The 19,215-nt window shown below is 48.7% G+C and overlaps 2 protein-coding genes across 5 annotated transcripts in view; one reads left to right on the top strand and one right to left on the bottom strand.

Annotated features, from left to right (window-relative positions):
* The window catches only part of LOC120319919 (zinc finger protein 585B-like), a 47,484-nt gene that overhangs the window by 17,808 nt on the left and 10,461 nt on the right, over positions 1-19,215 (bottom strand). The window contains exons 5-9 of one of the 4 annotated variants that reach the window (XM_039369277.1): positions 14,902-15,052; positions 12,496-12,902; positions 9,390-9,513; positions 8,025-8,102; positions 3,938-4,093 (exon numbers count right to left, since the gene is read on the bottom strand). In XM_039369277.1, coding sequence (XP_039225211.1) covers positions 3,938-4,093; positions 8,025-8,102; positions 9,390-9,513; positions 12,496-12,902; positions 14,902-15,052 — 916 coding nt within the window. Of the gene's footprint in view, positions 1-3,937; positions 4,094-8,024; positions 8,106-9,389; positions 9,514-12,495; positions 12,903-14,901; positions 15,053-19,215 lie in introns of all 4 variants that reach the window. The other 3 variants (XM_039369276.1, XM_039369278.1, XM_039369279.1) reach the window with 3 other exon arrangements.
* On the top strand, positions 147-2,098 carry LOC120319924 (CD82 antigen-like). Its single transcript, XM_039369288.1, has one exon. The coding sequence runs from the start codon at positions 176-178 to the stop codon at positions 956-958; it is 783 nt and encodes a 260-aa protein (XP_039225222.1). The 5' UTR covers positions 147-175; the 3' UTR covers positions 959-2,098.

The following is a 19,215-nucleotide window of genomic DNA, read 5'->3' as shown; positions in this document are numbered from 1 at the left end:
TTAGCTAGAGTGCCCTCAAGACACAATGCTATCATTGTCTAGGATGGCTTTTCTATGGTTTAGACCCACCTGGAAACACAGCCAAGCTATTCTATTTGGTCGCCGTGTTTCTTTCCATTGATTCTGAAGCTTCTGAGTTCTGAAGAGAATCAAGGGGTTCCGTGAAAAGGCAACAATGGCGATTTTCTGCTGCCCGTGCCTCAAGTGCTTGTTCTGCTTCTTTAACGCCCTTTTGTTTCTTGTGGGCGCTACAATGTTCAGTTTAGGCCTCTGGGTTTTGATCACCAAGAGCGCCTACATTTCCCTCCTGCAGTCTGCGTTCGACTCTTTCCGAAGCCTGCTGTACATTTTCATCGCCATCGGCGCTTTCACCATGTTTCTTGGCTTATGGGGCACCTTGGGACTCTTCTATGGCGTGCGATTCGTTTTGATCGTCTACATCCCCCTCCTGATCCTCATTGTCATCTTCCATTTTTTCCCCGGCTTATTCATGAACTTCCAACAGAAGAAGATTGAAGACAAGCTCACCAAGAACATCCTCGGCTTCATCCAGAACTATAACCCAATGGACCGGGCCAACCAGCACAAAGCGATAGCCTGGGATTATGTTCAGATCCAACTGTCTTGTTGTGGCTGGACCGGGCCAGAAAATTGGAAAAACAACACATTTTTCCAGGATCAAGTGGGAATCTACCCGTGTTCTTGCAGCAGCCACCCAGCCAGTTTCCAGCCGGTCCTGGGCGTCTGCAGGTTGACCGCCGTTTCCCATAAATCGGTGGTGGATGATTGGCCCGTGACAAAACAGGGATGCGGTACGCTTGTGCAAAAGCGGTTCAAGAAGGTCGCGAACACTGTTTTCGTCGTCTCCTTTGTCGTCCTGTTCTCTGAGATTCTGGGAATCGGCCTTTCATTTTACATTTGCGCAGGCCGAAACGTGTACGTTGAAGGTCACAGCTGAATCTCCCAGGGGGAAGATGGCGGTGGCTAAGGGGAACAACCCCTCCGAGGGAAGAAACAGAATTCCTTCTCTCCAGGTTTCCTTCCAAGTTTTCTGAGGCATTTTGGCATGGCTGGTAGCTTATGAGTTGAACTCAAGACCCAACTTTGAGCCTCCGGAGGTTCAAATGAAATTCCCAGTATGTCTCATCCATGAGCATATTGGCCTGGCTCCTGAGGGTTGAGGTCCCTTCAGAAAAGGGGAGTTCCAGATCCCTATAGTGTATCTTACAAGATTTCTGACCAACTTCCGCAACTTTTATCCAGTCAGCTTTATCTACCATTAGATATATGAGACCTCTCAACATTAACATCAGCTCTGAGCTACATAATCTAACCCACTGTTTCTCAACCTCCAGCACTTTAAGATGTGTGGGCTTCAACTCCCAGAATTCCCCAGCCAGCATGGCTGGCTGGGGAATTCTAGGAGTTGAAGTCCACACATCTTAAAGTGCCGGAGGTTGAGAAACACTGGTTAATTCTTAAGCTTTACCCAGGATCCTGATTTGGGACGATCCTTCTTTCCATATCTCTAGCTCTTCTTCCATTATCCCGGCCTGCTAACCCTGCGTTCAATTCCATCTACAAGAAACCAGGTCTTTGCTGCCTCTTTGATTGTCTGCTCCCAAATATGCTACAAAAACCGAATGTTAAGAGAGTTGTCTTTTCTCAACCACACGCCCGACACAAGGGAGGATCCAGTTGCTTAGTTCTTTGAAGGAACATACTGCCAAAAGGAACACACTGCCAAAACGCCTTCCCTTTCTCAATAAACTTCCTTCGAACTGTTGAACCGGTTGCTGCGTTATTTCTCCACCTTCCTAAAATAAACCTCTTACGCGAAAAGACGATTCCCGGATCCTTCCCATCACTGTTCATTCGTTGATGACACTGAACAGATCAAAGATTGCCCCAGCCGTGCAAGTGTGATTTTGCAGATTATTTTCTTGGACAGGTCTATCCAATGCCTTCTGGGTGTATGTGCATGTGTTTGGGTGTGTGTATGTGTTAATAAGGATATGATCGAGATCACAGGAAGTGATAATATAGCTCTAGTCTATACCCTAGAGCAGGGGTGGGGAATGATGGCCTTTTTATGACTTGTGGACTTCAACTCCCAGAATTCCTGAGCCAATTGAAGTCCACGAGTCATAAAAAGGTCATCGTTCCAAATGCTGGCTCAGGAATTCTGGGAGTTGAAGTCCCCATGTCATAAAAGGGACATCATTCCCCCTGCTGGCTCAAGAATTGTGGGAGTTGAAGTCCACAAGTCATAAAAGGGCCATTGTTCCTCATGCTGGCTCAGGAATTCTGGGAATTGAAGTCCACAAGTCATAAAAGGGCCATCGTTTCCCATGTTGGCTCAGGAATTCTGGGAATTGAAGTCCACAAGTCATAAAAGGGCCATCGTTCCCCATGCTGGCTCAGGAATTCTGGGAATTGAAGTCCACAAGTCATAAAAGTGCCATCGTTCCCCATGCTGGCTCAGGAATTATGGGAATTGAAGTCCACAAGTCATAAAAGGGCCATCGTTCCCCATGCTGGCTCAGGAATTCTGGGAATTGAAGTCCACAAGTCATAAAAGGCCAAGGTTCCCCACCCCTGGGCTAAGGGAACTATGTATGTTTAGCCTAATGAAGAGAAGGTTTAAGGGAGACAAGATAGTAGTCCTCCAATACTTGAAGGGCTGTCACAGGAAAGAAGGGGATCCATTTATTCTCCAGAGCAGCTGAGGGCAGAACAAGAAGCAGTGGAAGCCAACTGGGAACGTACAAATGGAAACCACACGATCCCAGGATGCTGCAATCCTCATAAATAGTAGCTCGGGTTCTCCGACCCTTTGGAACAGCAATAGCCCACAAGTATATGTTAAGTTTAAAGATGGAAGAGGAACAAGTTCAAGAAACAATGATAACATGGGCAAAAAAAAGTTTGGGCATAACATAGGTCAGTGGTTCTCAACCTGTGGGTCAGGACCCCATTTGGGGTCGAACGACCATTTCACGGGGGTCGCGAAACAATGCAGTCCGCCATTTTTTCCCCCTTTTCCTTAGCTGTGCTACTCCCTTTTATTCTATTGGCTTTTGAAAGCCAATAGAATAGACTCTCTTGAATAGAGTCTAATTCTATTGGCTTTTGAAAAGCCAATAGGAATTGTCCAGGCTGTCTCTGCCCTGCTGAGCCCGCCAAAAGTCCCATTCTGCAGACGGTGCTGCACCAGTTGAGTAGTCCTCGACTTACGACTGGTTGAGTAGTCCTCGACTTACAACCGTTGGGGATCGTGGCATTAAAAAGGTTGAGAACCACTGACATAGAGTTAAAAAATTAGCAAAGCCTTCTAAAATTCTAAAATAACAAAGGCGGTGGCGTACAAAGAAAACCTATATAAAATGTTCCACAGATGGCACTTATCACCTGTGAGCTTAGCAAAAATATGTCTAGCAATTGTTGGAAATGTAGACAAAAACCAGGCACATATTATCATCTTTGGTGGACATGCCCTAAAAGCCAAGAATACATATATGGTTAGAGAAAACGATAAAAAAAACATGGAGATTTTAAGCCAGAATTATTTTTGTTAGGTATAATTGTAGGAAATTATGAGGAAGGATGTGTATATTTAATGTTAAATGTATTAACTGCAGCGAGAATCGTATTTGCTCAACGTTGGAAAGATGAAGAATTACCAGCGGAGGAAGAGATAATTGAGAAAACTTTGGACTGTGCAGAAATGGATAGACTTACATTGAAAATGAAAGAGAAAAAAAAATTCAGAGAGAGGGAGTAAGGGAGGGAGGGAGGGAGGGAGGGAGGGAGAGAGAGAGAGAGAGAGAGAGAGAGAGACAGACAGAGATGTTCCCCAGGAACACAAAATGGAAACCTTGGAACTGATTAAAACAAAATCCAGTTAACAAACAGCCAAAGAAGGGAATGAGATTACCTGCTGGATCTTTTCTTTTCACAGCTGTATCTTTCGGCTCTCGGCTCTTGGGATCATCCAGATGTTCGGAATGTCCTTCTGCTTCCTCCCTGTTGCTCTCTCTGAAGGGCGCCTCACGTGGGTTCCCATCCCCGTTATTCTGAATCCCGTCCCTGGCTGCAATCACCCCCCCAAAAAACCCACAGAAACTTCAGTCCCAAACTCAACTCTCGCAGGAAAATTGAAAACAAAAACACAAGTTCCTCCAATTAACTATGAATACCGGATCTCTCCACTTCTAGTCCAGACCTTCCCAGTTAAGCTCACCATCCACCCCCCCCCCCAGCCCAGCTCTGCGTCTAAGAGGGAGGAGCTGGCCCAAAGAGTCCCACGGTAGAGTGTCTGTGGAGATTCTCCATCATCCGGGCCAGGGTTGTCCCAAAGGTGACTTTTTCAATAGGCAACCAGACTTTCTTTGGAGACGTTTCGCTTCTCATCCAAGAAGCTTCTTCAGCTCCGACTGGATGGTGGGGCAAATGGAAGGATTTATACTCCTTGCAGACAGCTGGTCATTTGCCTCCTTTTAGAGCAGTGGTTCACACCCTGTGGGTCGGGACCCCATTTGGGGTCGAACGACCATTTCACGGGGGTCGCCAAACAATGCAGTCCACCATTTTCCCCCCCCCTTTTCCTTAGCTCTGCTACTCCCTTTTATTCTGTTGGCTTTCGAAAGCCAATGGAATAGACCCTCTTGAATAGAGTCTAATTCTATTGGCTTTCAAAAGCCAATAGGAATTGTCCAGGCTGTCTCTGCCCTGCTGAGCCCGCCAAAAGTCCCATTCTGCAAACGGTGCTGCACCAGTTGAGTAGTCCTCGACTTACGATTGGTTGAGTAGTCCTCGACTTACGACCGGTTGGGGGTCGCGGCATTAAAAAGGTTGAGAACCACTGTTTTAGAGAGTTGCTGAGGCCACTTGGAGGCTGTTCTGTCCCAGCCTACGTGAGTCCTTACTAAACTCACAAGGAGAAACCCCTCTTCCAACGAGCAGGCTGGAACCGCAGGAAAAAAACAATCCCCTTTTATTATTCACAGACCTTAGTCAGTGTCCAAGGCAAACAAAACACAGTTCACTGAAACTCGATCCTCAACAGGAACGGTTGCCTTTGGCAACCAGCACCTCCCACGCCTTCCCTTTTATTATGCAGCCAAGGCCTGGCTTCCTAATGCCTTCTCCTTTGCCTTTGGAGCCGCCCCATTGCATTCCTCTGTCCTACTCCCTTCTCTTGCAGATGTTTTCGTGCATCCTTGATATATCCCAGCTGTAATTCATCACTGTCCAACTCAGACTCCCAGCACAGCTATGTTTCAGCCTGAGCGCGAGCAGAGGGGCCAGGCTCCTTGTCGGACTGTAAGTCTTGGGGCTCCTCAGAGCCTTCCTCTGACTCTGATGTCACTCCAGGCCCCTCCTCCGATTCCTCCAATTCAGCTGCCGGATCCACTGGCTGGCTAGGAATCACAACAGAGGCACTCGAATGGTGCGGGAGTATGGATGGATTTCCAGAAAAAAATTGCAGACTTGAGCTTGAGCTTGCGATGCATTACAACACAGACTCATCCCCAACAGCTGGTGTTTGTGTTCAGCGGTGAAGGGACACAGGGCAGGAAACATGCACAGCTCCACCACACAACACAGTCCTGTCAGCAGTCCCAAGAAGGCTCCATACCCATTTGCACCGCTCAGGTGGCCCTGAGGACACAGATAAGCCTCCAAGTGGCTTCAAGGACTCTCTAAAAGGACGCAAATGACCAGCTGTCTGCAAGGAGGATAAATCCTTCCGTTCCCCACCATCCAGTCAGAACTGAAGAAGCTTCTTGGAGGAGAAGGGAAACGTCTTCAACGAAAAACAAAAAAAAGTCCAGTTGCGTCTTGAAAAAGCATCTTTGGGGTCCTGAGGTAGAAAGAGGACCAGAACTCTTGTCTCTCCAATTGTAGTCCAAAATATTCAGTACTACTACACCCTGGTTCTGGGACTGAGAGAGACTGGCCCAGAGTCTCAGATAAGAAACTGGGTCTCCTTGGCTCTAATCCAGGGGTCTTCAAACTTGTCAACTTTAAGACTTGTGGACTTCAACTCCCAGAATTCCTCAGCCAGCCAGGGCTGGCTGAGGAATTCTGGGAGTTGAAGTCCACAAGTCTTAAAGTTGACAAGTTTGAAGACCTCTGCTCTAATCCATATCTTGCCTGAACAATTACGCTCCTTTGGTCCCCTCTGAGTCAGAGACTGGACTTGGGCTACTGGGCAAAAAGATGCTCTCAATGGAACGATCAGATAAGGGAGAGCCTAGCCCAGGGGTAGGCAACCTTGGCTATGCTGGCTCAGGAATTCTGGGAGTTGAAGTCCACGAGTCATAAAAGAGCCAAGGTGGCCTACCCCTGGCCTAGCCCACAGCTGGATTAGTGAGTGGGGACAAGAGGCTCAGAAGAGACCCACCCTCGTTGCTTGGGCTGTAAAGAAGGGGGGAGGGCAGGCGGGGAGGAAGACAATGGACTTTAAGACTTGCAAGACTCTATCAATGTAACTTCACAATAAAGTAGAATTAACTCATCTGTGTAGCAAAAGGAGTGGCAGAGCCTGAAGAGGAGGGGAGGGGGGAGGAGAGTGAAAAGAAGAATCAGTGCAGGGCAGGGGTAGGCAACCTTGGCTCTTTTATGGACTTCAACTCCCAGAATTCCTGAGCCAGCCATGCTGAGGGGAAATGGAGAGGTTTCCAAGCTGAGCCAGGCTGGCTCAGGAATTCTGGGAGCTGAAGTCCACGAGTCATAAAAGAGCCACGGTTGCCTACCTTTGGATTAGAGTATATAGATGCCATCCAGAGAGTAGAAAACTTCAACTCCCAGAATTCCTGAGCCAGCCATGCTGAGGGGAAAGGGAGAGGTTTCCATGCTGAGCCATGCTGGCTCAGGAATTCTGGGAGTTAAAGTCCACAAAAGAGCCAAGATTGCCTACCCCTGGCCTAGAGTCTCCATGTTCCCACAAGCGGAACTACAATTAAGGAACTACAATCAGAATGGAGCTGGAAGGGACCTTGGAGGTCTTCTAGACCAACCCCTGCTAAAGCAGGAGATCCTATACCCTTTGAGACAAGTGGCTGTCCAGTCTCTTCTTAAAAACCTCCAGTGATGAAGTACCCACAATGTCTGAAGGCAAAGCTGTTCCACTGGTTATTTGTCCTCCCTGACAGGAAGTTTCTCCTTAGTTCCAGGTTGCTTCTCTCCTTGATTAGTTTCCATCCCTTGTTTCTTCTCTTGCCTAAGTGCTCCAAGTCCCTTCCATTAACCCTTATCTAGCACCAAAATACAGGTAGTCCTCGACTTACAACAGTTCACTTGGTGACTGTTCAAAGATACACCTCTGTTGAAAATAAGTGACTTAGGACCAAATTTTCACACTCACAACTGTCACCCCTTCCCCCATCGTCACGTGATCAAAATTCAGATGCTTGACAGCTGACTCCTACTTATGACGGTTGCAGTATCCCAAGGTCATGTGAACACCTTTTGTGACCTTCTGGCAAGCCAGGTCAGAGGGGAAACCCAGATGCACTTAACAACCGTTTTACTGACTTAGCGACCGGGGCAGGGGTAGGCAGCCTTGGCTCTTTTATGACTCGTGGACTTCAACTCCCAGAATTCCTCAGCCAGCCACGCTGAGGGGAAAGGGAGAGGTTTCCATGCTGAGCCAGGCTGCCTCAGGAATTCTGGGAGTTGAAGTCCATGAGTCATAAAAGAGCCGAGGTTGCCTATCCCTGGACAGGGGCAAAAAAAGGTGGTAAAATAGGGCAAAAAAAAATCTACTTAACAAAATGTCTCACTTAGCAACGGAAATTTTGGACTCCATTGTGGTCGTTGAGTCGAGGACTATCTGTACTGGTCAACTGGAGGGAGCTTCAAGCTGGCAATATTTGTGGTGCAGATTCAGACATTGTTCCGGAAGCCACAGGAAAGAAAACAAATCATGGCTTCGTTCAATGTGGGAACCTGGTTTTGGAGCAGAATCTCTCCGTCTCCGTTCCTCCCTGACCACAACATTCCCAATTGAAACCCACTTTCAATCCTTGCCACCTCAGAGGACACGGTCTTCTCGGCTATGGCTTCCTTTCCAACGGACTCTTTCACCGTCCTGTCTTCTAGAAGACAAACAGAAACAGCTGTGACAGGAGGGAAAAACATTAGTAGGGCATGTCCTTCTCCCTGCAAAGGCCTAGATCGGGGGCGGGGAGCCTTGGCACTTTCATGACTTGTAAGCATGAAAAACGGTCATTTCTCCCCCAGCCGTTGTAACTTTGAACGGTCACTAAATGAACGTCTGTAAATCAAGGACTACCTGTAACACAATTTTTGTTTTCTTAGCCAGTAGTCATACGTGCAGGGAAGAAACAAAAAAGTACTTTAGTATAGGCAGCGTGGCTTGGGTATTCAGCACCTCACACACAACTAGTCATAGGATGACAACATGTGGCTCTGGAGCTGTATGTGGCTCTTTGAGCCTTCTCCTGCGGCTCCAAACCTCCTCTACCATTTGCAGAGAGAGATAGGGACAGAGACAGAGAGAGGCACTTGAGCTTCCCTTCTCTCTCTCTCTCTCTCTCTCTCTCTCTCTCTCTCTCTCTCTCTGTGTGTGTGTGTAAGACACACTGTTCTCCAATGAGCTGACAAGCTTATTGGGCGGGGCTCCTCCCTTTGCTGAGTCTCTGCAGAAAGCAGGAAGCAGGAAGGGCAGGAAAGTGCCAGCCCAATGATGTGTGTCAGCTTGTTGGAGAACAGCCTGAAGCCAGCTTGCCAGGTGAGCAGAAAATCGGAGAGAGCGAGAGTGGGGGGGGGGAGAGAGAGAAAGAGAGAGGAAAGAGAGAGAGAAAGAGAGAGGGAGAGAAAAAGAGGGACAGAGAGAAAAGAGAGAGGGAGAGAAAGAGAGAGGAGAGGGAGAGGGGGAGACAGAGAAAAAGAGAGGGGGAGAGGGGAGAGAGGAAAGAGAGAGAAAAGAGAGGGAGAGAGGAAAGAGAGAGTGAAAGGAAAGAGAAAGAGAGAGAGGAAAGAAAGAGAGAGAAAGAGAGAGGGAGGGAGAGGAAAGAGAGTTTTGCGGCTCCAAGTGTTTTCTTTTCTCTGGGAAACGGGTCCAAGTGGCTCTTTGAGTGTTTAAGGTTGCCGACCCCTGGACTATGGGATTATAGAAGCAGGTCTCCAAAGGGGAGGTTTGGAAAAAGGGAAGGGAAAGTGATGGGAAAATTGGCTCTCAAGAGGGCACTTCTGGTCAGCCAGTGACATCTGCAGTGAAGGTCACAAAAATTCAACATGATGGTCATAACTGAGGCATCAACGAAGCATGGAAAAAAGTGACGACGGGGTCTTTGATCGCACAGCCGTGGCCATCTTGAATATTCTGAGCTGCCCTCTGAGGCGTGAGGAGTCCTTACCCAAAATAACGGACTTTCTGTCTTTCCGAGCAATTTTCTTGAGCTTCGCCATGTCCTGGCTTTTTGACTGAGCTTCCTTTGAGGCAGGGAAATTGGAAGCCTGCCCTTCTGATGGCCGATCCACCTGGAACAGAGGTGAAGGAAAGAATTTGAGAAACCGAGGGTGAATCAAACGGTAGAGGCAGATGACATTTGATGGAAATCTGCTGTCATGGTTCCGACAGATGAACCTCTTCAAAAGAACTTTGAGGCATTGTTGACCTTAAAGAATCTTTATTTTGAGTAGCATAACATTAGCACTGCATAATCAAAGCCAAAAACTGAATTCCCCTCCCCTGAGCACATAGTATCAAAGCACAATTCCCTCCTCCAATTAACTGTCATAAATCACTTTCCCCAATTAGCTTGAAGTGCAGGCTTCCTCTCCAGTTCTCCAGGCCGCCAATTCCTTAACAGCTCTGGTTATAATAACTTTGTTTCTCACCCTAGGTCTAGAGTTGTTATGTCTAGCTGGATTCTCGCTCACATCCCCCCTCCCAGCATCATCTAACTCTAAAAGCAAAAAGTAAAAGATGGCTACATCTCCACTTGTTGTCAATGCAGAAACATCCGATGTTAGCCGCGTTGACATCTGCAAGAAACCATTGTGTAGGCAAAAAAGGCTGGTTCAAAAGTCCAAAATACAGGTGGGTCCTCAACGTACGACTGCAATTGACAATCACAGCATCGGGGGGAGGATGTGATTGCCTTTTGCGACCTTCTGACAAAAGCAAAGTCAATGGGAAAAGCAGACTTGCTTAACAACCCGGTTACTCACTTTAACAACTGTGGCAGTTTCACTTAACAACTGTGGCAAGAAAGGTCATAAAATGGAGAAAAACTCCCTTAACACCTGTTTCACTTAGCAGCATCTATGTTGGGCTCAATTGCGGTCGTAAGTCGAGGATAACCTGTATTTTCCCTACTGCCTGTAGAGAATTGTTCTGATTAGTTACAGGTGGTCCTCAGCCTACTAACTCAGGGGTTGGCCATCTTGGCTCTTTTATGACTCGTGGACTTCAACTCCCAGAATTCCTGAGCCAGCCATGCTAAGGGGGACAGGGAGAGGTTTCCAAGCTGAGTCAAGCTGGCTTAGGAATTCTGGGAGTTGAAGTCCACGAGTCATAAAAGAGCCAAGGTTGCCTACCCTTGGCCTAGCCATTCATTTAGCGACTGTTCACAGTTTACAACAGCACTAAAAAAAATGACTTACAACCAGTCCTCCCGCTTACGACTGTCACAGTATTTCCTTCAGTCACAATGATCAACATTTGGGCGCTTAGCAACAGGCAGGGGTTTACGACGGTTGCAGCCCCCCAGGGTCACATGATTTGGCCAGGATCAAATCTGAATTTTGATCAGGTGACTACGGGGGATGCTGCGAGGTTCTAAGCGTGGAAAACCAGTCGTAAGTCTCTTTTTTTCAGCACCGTTGTAACTTCGGTCCCTAAATCAACCGTTGTAAGTTGAGGACGACCTGAACGCTGGCACGAGACTTTGGCTTTATGTTCTGCTTTGCGAATTTCCACAGATGCCGTGCACAGAAATTGAGAATTTGGACTGGGCAGCCCCGATCAACTCACGAGGGCCTCTGCAGGAGTTTTTCTTTCGGTCTTGACCCTCTTAAGCAGAAAAAACACTCCCTTCTCTTAGGACAGGTGTAGGCCATCTTGGCTCTTTTACGACTCGTGGACTTCAACTCCCAGAATTCCTGAGCCAGCCATGCTGAGGGGAAAGGGAGAGGTTTCCAAGCTGAGCCAGGCTGGCTCAGGAATTCTGGGAGTTGAAGTCCACGAGTCATAAAAGAGCCAAGGTGGCCTACCCCTGTCTTAGGACGTCCCAAAGGTGCTTTTTCAGGAGGCAACTGGACTTTCTTGCTTTTCCTTGGAAGACATTTCGCTTCTCACCGGAGAAGCTTTTTCAGCTCTGACTGGATGGTGGGGAATGGGAGGATTTATACTCCTTGCAGACAGCTGGTCATTTGCATTCTTTTTAGAGAGTCCTTGACGCCACTTGGAGGCTTATCTGTGTCCTCAAGGTCACTTGAGTAGGGCAAATGTGTGTGGAGCCCTCTTGGCTGCAGGATGTTTTCTGCCCTGGGTCCTTTCACTGTTGGAAGTCAGGCGCAGGCTGCTGGGGACGAGTCTGCGTTGTCTGCATCTCAAACTGAAGTGCAGATGGTTCCTGCAGTCTGCAATGTTTTCTGGAAATCCATTCGTACTCTTGCGCTGTTTCCCCCACCAGTGAAGGGACTATCCCAGGGGTGTCAAACTCAATTTCATTGAGGGCCGCATCAGCACTGCGGTTGCCCTGGGTGTGTATGTGTGTGTGTGTGGCCAGGGTGGGTGCGACCTACTGGGTGGGTGTGAATGGAGTGGGTGTGGCCTGCTGGGTGGGCGTGGCCAGCTCTACATCATTTGCATCAAGGGGGCCTGTGGGGGCCTGGGCAGGAGTGGGACAGATCTGAGGGTCTCTGGCAAAAAGGGGGGGGACCAGGGCAGAGCCCATCAAGCCGGATATGTGAAGTAGGCGAGGGCCATTTGCTGGCCACTTCCAGGCGATGGTGCATTTCTTCATTCCTCACAAAGAGTGACACCTCCCCAGCATGCACCCAGGGGGCGGGGCCGACGCGGCAGGGGCTGGTTCCTCGCTGTTTCCAGACGGCCTTGTGGAGCTAAGACTGAATGCGTTTCAGCATAGATGGCCACCACAAAATTGTACATTGGCTCCCGGCCGGCCTGGGCCAGGACCAAGACAGGGGGGCCGTTCCCTCACTGTTTCCAGGATGGCTTTGCGGGCCACGTGAAACCACTTCGCGGGCCGCATCCGGCCCCCGGGCCTTGTGTTTGACAGGTCTGGACTATTCAGTCAGAGCTGAAGAAGCTTCTTGGATGAGAAGTGAAACGTTTTCAGAAAAAAAACAAAAAAAGTCCAGTTTGCCTTCTAAAAGAGCACCTTTGGGACAACCGTGACCTGGATGATTGAGAATCTCCACAGACATTCTGGCACTGGGCACTAATGGAGGCCCTCAGCCCTCGCGCGTCAGTGCCCCACGGTGATCCCTCACCTGATTCTCTAGGAAATCCTCTGCCAAAGAGATGGCCTGGTTACAGGTTGAGGGCCCCTGGTCCCTGATGCTCTCCTGCATCTCCCGGGGCAGGATGGCCAGGAACTGCTCCAGGATCACCAGCTCCAGGATCTGCAATTTAGTGTATCTCCCGGGAGTTAACCACTGGTGGCAGAGATGCCAGAGCTGCCTGCAAACTTTACGAGGTCCTTCATTCTCCCGGTAGCAGAAGTCACGGAAACGCCGGCGCTCGGACTCGGCGTTGACCAGAGGCTCCTCCTGGGTGTTTTGCCTGGGTCTGTCCCGGCACTCTCTCCAAGGCCTGGCCTGGAGCACGGGAGAGCTTTTTCCAGCTGCGGATTTTGCCGGCTCTTGCTCCCGGATGGATGCCAGCTGAGAGTCCAGGGCTGAAGGGGTCAGAAGGGGACAATCAACTTTACCATAACAACAAAAAAAGACATCACAAGACCCTCATTTGACAGGACCCACACCTGACCCCATCACAAGACCCTCACTTGACAGGACCCACACCTGACCCCATCACAAGACCCTCACCTGACAAGACCCACACCTGACTCCAACACAAGACCCATCACAAGACCCTCACTTGACAGGACCCACACCTGACCCCATCACAAGACCCTCACCTGACAAGACCCACACCTGACCCCATCACAAGACCCATCACAAGACTCTCACTTGACAGGACCCACACCTGACCCCATCACAAGACCCTCACTTGACAGGACCCACACCTGACCCCATCACAAGACCCTCACCTGACAAGACCCACACCTGGCTCCAACACAAGACCCATCACAAGACTCTCACTTGACAGGACCCACACCTGACCCCCATCACAAGACCCTCACTTGACAGGACCCACACCTGACTCCAACACAAGACCCATCACAAGACTCTCACTTGACAGGACCCACACCTGGCTCCAACACAAGACCCATCACAAGACTCTCACTTGACAGGACCCACACCTGGCTCCAACACAAGACCCATCACAAGACTCTCACTTGACAGGACCCACACCTGGCCCCATCACAAGACCCTCACTTGACACGACCCACACCTGGCTCCAACACAAGACCCATCACAAGACTCTCACTTGACAGGACCCATACCTGACCCCCATCACAAGACCCTCACTTGACAGGACCCACACCTGACTCCAACACAAGACCCATCACAAAACTCTCACTTGACAGGACCCACACCTGACCCCCATCACAAGACCCTCACTTGACAGGACCCACACCTGACTCCAACACAAGACCCATCACAAGACTCTCACTTGACAGGACCCACACCTGGCTCCAACACAAGACCCATCACAAGACTCTCACTTGACAGGACCCACACCTGGCTCCAACACAAGACCCATCACAAGACCCTCACTTGACAGGACCCACACCTGACCCCATCACAAGACCCTCACTTGACAGGACCCACACCTGGCTCCAACACAAGACCCATCACAAGACTCTCACTTGACAGGACCCACACCTGACTCCCATCACAAGACCCTCACTTGACAGGACCCACACCTGAGTCCATCACAAGACCCTCACTTGATAGGACCCACACCTGAGTCCAACATAAGACCCTCACTTGACAGGACCTACACCTGACCCTATCACAAGACCCTCACTTGACAGGACCCACACCTGACCCCATCACAAGACCCTCACTTGACATGACCCGTACCTGAAACCCTTATAAACAGAATGTCGACACTGACATTCCCCTAAACTCCGCTGAAGAAGTTACCTAGCTGTTGGACCTTCGGAACTGGGTTGCAAGAATCCCTAGGGGATGTCTATTGTAATTTCTGAAGGATCGGTCATAAGTCAAGGACTACTTCGTATGTTTCCTCTGAATCCGAAGTACAGGTAGTCCTCGTGTTACGACCACCACTGAGCCCAAAATTTATGTTGCTAAGGAAAACGTTGGTTAAATGAGCTTGCCCCATTTTCCTGTCACGTGATCCAAATTCAGAAATCTTCGCAACCGACTCATATTTACGACGGTTGCAGCATCCCAGGGTCATGTGATCACCTTTTTGCGAATTTCTGACCAGCAAAGTCAATGGGGGAAGGTGGATTCACTGAACAACCACGTTCCTAACAACAACCACAGGGATTCACGTAACAACTGTGGCAAGAAAGATTGTAAAATGGGACAAAACGTACTTAGCAACTTGTCACACTTAACAACAGAAATTCCGGACTCAATTTTGCGGTTGTTAAGTCGAGGACTACCCTGTACCGTGTGAGCTCCCAAAAATATATTATTTGCGTTGAGGCCGCACTCTCCTCCTGAACTCGACGACGCGTTTTCCTTGCGCCCGTTTTTTCGGCTACACGAGTTGAACAAAAGGCCGCGACCGGTTACCTGGGCTGGCGGGAAGAGAATAGGAGTGCTCCAGACCCACAACGCCACCCCCGGGAGAGGGCGTGTTGGCGCTGCTTTCCACTTTTAACAAATTCCTCGGCTGAGTATCGGGGGGCTTATGGCGAAGAAGTGGCCGTCTTCTTTTAGCGCCCTGTAAAAGAGTGGAGATAAATTTAATGAAGAAAAGGACGAGGGGGGAACACGATAGCCATGTTCCAATATCTCAGGGGCTGCCACAAAGAAGAGGGAGTCAAGCTATTCTCCAAAGCGCCTGAGGGCAGGACAAGAAGCAATGGGTGGAAACTAACCAAAGAGAGAAACAACCTAGAACTAAGGAGAAATTTCCTGACAGAACAATTAACCAGTGGAATAACCTGCCTCCAGAAGCGGTGAATGCTCCAACACTGGATGTTTTTAAGAAGAGACTGGACAGCCATTTGGCTGAAATGGTATAGGGTTTCCTGCCTGAGCAGAGGGTTGCACTAGATGACCTCCAGGGTCCCTTCCGACTTTATTATTATTAAATTTTGAGAAGGGATCTGGAAGTCTGGGTGACACAGCTGCCAGTGAGCTGGTTTTAGGAAATTCACCCACAGAAAGAAGCAGCAACGGATCCCTTCCAAAGCCACATTCTGCTTCACGATCTTCAAGACCCACATGAAGATGTGGAGACTTTGGAAAAAACGCAGAGAAGAGCGCCTAAGACAGTGGTAGCGAACCTATGGCACGCGTGCCAGAGGCGGCACTCAGAGCCCTGTCTGTGGGCACGCGCACCATGCCCTGGGGATGGCAATCGTCCCTCTTCAATCAGCTGCCCATTAACTCTCTGAGGTCCCACGGGGCCGGATGCATCCCAGCATGGCTGGTTTCCCTCCCCCCCTCCCATCCCTCCTGGCCTCGCATGCTCTCCTTTTCCTGGGCACGACCCACTGCATCGTCTCCTCAACTGTCGGCCGGCCGTCCAGCTCAAAGGCGGCTTCTGAACTGCTGGCAGCGGGCTGCACAGCCCCAGAGTGCGCCAGTCAAGGGGTTGGCAGGCTGTGGCTACTGACGGACACTGTCAGCCCCCATGTGCTCGCTGGCCTCTGTGTGCGGGGGCCGATGGTGTCAGGCAGCAGTCGCCCCGGCCCCTGTCTCGCCTTGCCCTGCGACAATGGCACCCCTGCCCTGCCTCGCCTCACGCCGCAGGACAAGCCTCCTGCCCACCGCCCCACCTGGCAGAGACCCCCTGGATCTCTCCCAACCCTGCCCGGCCCCCACAGGCATCCCTTCCCACAAGCAACATCGAGGTGACCACGCCCACCTTGGCCACACCCAGCCAGTCTGCCATGACCACAGCCACGCCCACCCAGTGGGCTCTGCCCACCCGGCACCCGGCAATAAATAAGTGGGTTTTGGGTTGCAGTTTGGGCACTCGGTCTCTAAAAGGTTCGCCATCACTGGCCTAAGACGATCCAAGCCATGGAGACTAAAACATGTGAAGAACGGCTGCAGGACTTGGGTTTGGCCAGTCTAGAGAAAAGAAGGGCCAGGGTGTGACATGACAGCACTGTTCCAGGATTTCAGGGGCTGTCACAAAGAAGAGGAAGGGGTCAAGTTATTTTCCAAAGCATCTGAAGGCAAGACAAGAAACTAATCAAGGAAAAAAAGCCATCTGGAATTAAGGAGAAGCTTCCTAACAGTGAGGACAATTAACTAGTGGAATGGCTTTGCCTTCAGAAGTGGTAGGTGAGAGTAAAAACTTACAGTTGGTATGATGAAACATAACAAATTAATCCAGACAACACGTTGTTCATCAAGCACTAAGGAACTGTAATAGCAGAAAATTAATAAAGTATTTTTTTTTTTTTAAAAAAAAGTGGTAGGTGCTTCATCACTGGAGGTTTTTAATAAAAAACTGGACAGCCATTTCTCTGAAATGGTATAGAGCAGGGGTAGACAACCTTGGCTCTTTTATGACTCGTGGACTTCAACTCCCAGAATTCCTGAGCCAGCATGGCTCAGCTTGGAAACCTCTCCCTTTCCCCACAGCATGGCTGGCTCAGGAATTCTGGGAGTTGAAGTCCACCAGTCATAAAAGAGCCAAGGTGGCCTACCCCTGGTCTAAGGGCTATTCTAAGTGTTATTTATGTAGCCTAGACCAGAGGTAGGCCATCTTGGCTCTTTTATGACTTGTGGACTTCAACTCCCAGAATTCCTGAGCCAGCATGGAGGAACTATGGCCTCTTCATGACTCGTGGACTTCAACTCCCAGAATTCCTGAACCAGCATGGCTCAGCTTGGAAACCTCTCCCTTTCCCCACAGCATGGCTGGCTCAGGAATTCTGGGAGTTGAAGTCCACCAGTCATAAAAGAGCCAAGGTGGCCTACCCCTGGTATAGGTTCTCCTGCTTGAGCAGGGGGTTGGACTAGAAGACCTCCAAGGTCCCTTCCAGCTCTATTCTGACTCTGATTCTGATTCCTGTCTACAGCCACATCCTCTATGAATTTGGAAACCCATCTGAAAGGAAGAGCAATTTTGCCTCTCTAAAACACTGCTTTCAATTCTCCAGTGCAGCATTTCTCATCCTTGGCAACTTTAACATGCTGGCTGTGGAATTCTGGGAGTTGAAGTCCACGTATGTTAAGGCTGCTTAGGTGGAGAAACTCTTGCATAGTCATTCTAACAGTGCCGTTTTTGTACTGTTTCCCACTTCGTTTGTGCTTCCCCAAAAGAACGCACAATCTTCCAGTGCAATCTCACATAAGCATTACACAGTTGGCGTTTGACTGAATATAAATCTAAGCATTCATATTCAGTTAAATAGCTAAATCAGGGGTAGGCCACCTTGGCTCTTTTGTGACTCATGGACTTCAACTCCCAGAATTCCTGAGCCAGCCATGCTGAGGGGAAAGGGAGAGGTTTCCAAGCTGAGCCATGCTGGCTCAGGAATTCTGGGAGTTGAAGTCCACGAGTCATAAAAGAGCCAAGGTTGCCTACCCCTGAGCTAAACAAATGAGGCAATATTTATCCTGAACTGCGCACTGTGATTCCGAGATATGTTTCTGGAGCAGGATCCATGAATGAATTTATTTATTTTTAAAATAATTTATTTTATAATAAAATTATTTTATATTTTACTATCATAAAACAATAAAATGCAAAAGAAAGAAATTTAGGCTTGAGAGTGATAACTGAGTAAAGAGAAAAATACTAAACATATTATAGAAGTTAAATAAATGAAATGTCCTCCAAAAATTAACAGAGAAGACCCATATTTTATCTATTAATGTGCATATGGCTTTTACCTTCTTAGATCATTAAATGTGGACCATACAGCAACACAATCTGTCACACACTCATTTTTGGACCCTTTACAAAGGCTTTTCTAAAACAGATAATAAACTTGCATCCTGGATCCCTTTCCTTAAATTAGGAGAGTGACTTTCCAGGTACCAAGGATTTATCCTGGTTGCCAAATAAAGTGAAAGCTCTTCATAACAATTTGTTGCCTTTTAACGTTTTATTTTTCCTTATTGTAAGGATTTTACATATTTATTGTTTTAGTCCTCTTGTAGACTATCCAGAGTCACTTGTGAGATGAGTATCCTTTAATTCAGTGGTTCTCAACCTGTGGGTCAGGATCCCATTTGGGGTCGAACGACCATTTCACGGGGGTCGCCAAACAACGCAGTCCGCCATTTTTTTCCCCCTTTTCCTTAGCTGTGCTACTCCCTTTTATTCTATTGGCTTTTGAAAGCCAATAGAATAGACTCTCTTGAATAGAGTCTAATTCTATTGGCTTTCAAAAGCCAATAGGAATTGTCCAGGCTGTCTCTGCCCTGCTGAGCCCGCCAAAAGTCCCATTCTGCAAACGGTGCTGCACCAGTTGAGTAGTCCTCGACTTACGACCGGTTGAGTAGTCCTCGACTTACGACCGGTTGAGTAGTCCTCGACTTACGACCGGTTGGGGGTCGCGGCATTAAAAAAATTGAGAACCACTGCTTTAATTCTTTGCAGGCAAGAATCTAAACACACACACACACACACACTAGACAAATGCATAAATTTCCTTATTTCAGGCCCCATTAATGTCTCAGATACTAATTAAATGTGGCACAATCTGTATTGCCGGCCTAAAACCTTTCCCAAACTTTCAGAATGCCTAAAAATGCCTTATTCCCCTTTAGAAACAAAAATTGCAACACACAGGACAGAACAAAGCAACATTGTCTTCTTCAGCTTTGAAATGAGATAAGGTTTATCACAGAGGTCCCCAACCTTTTGAGCGCCAGGGACCGGTTCTGTGGAGAGAAGTTTTTCCGCGGACCGGA

This window comes from Crotalus tigris, unplaced genomic scaffold (genome assembly GCF_016545835.1).
Source record: "Crotalus tigris isolate CLP2741 ecotype Arizona unplaced genomic scaffold, ASM1654583v1 scf7180000020992.475769, whole genome shotgun sequence".
NCBI classification, from domain to species: Eukaryota; Metazoa; Chordata; class Lepidosauria; order Squamata; family Viperidae; genus Crotalus; species Crotalus tigris.
This window is presented reverse-complemented; position numbering and strand designations above follow the sequence as displayed.

Excerpts from the sequence above, each read along its gene's own strand:
- LOC120319924 (XM_039369288.1), top strand. The coding sequence starts at position 176 with ATGGCGATTTTCTGCTGCCCGTGCCTCAAGTGCTTGTTCTGCTTCTTT.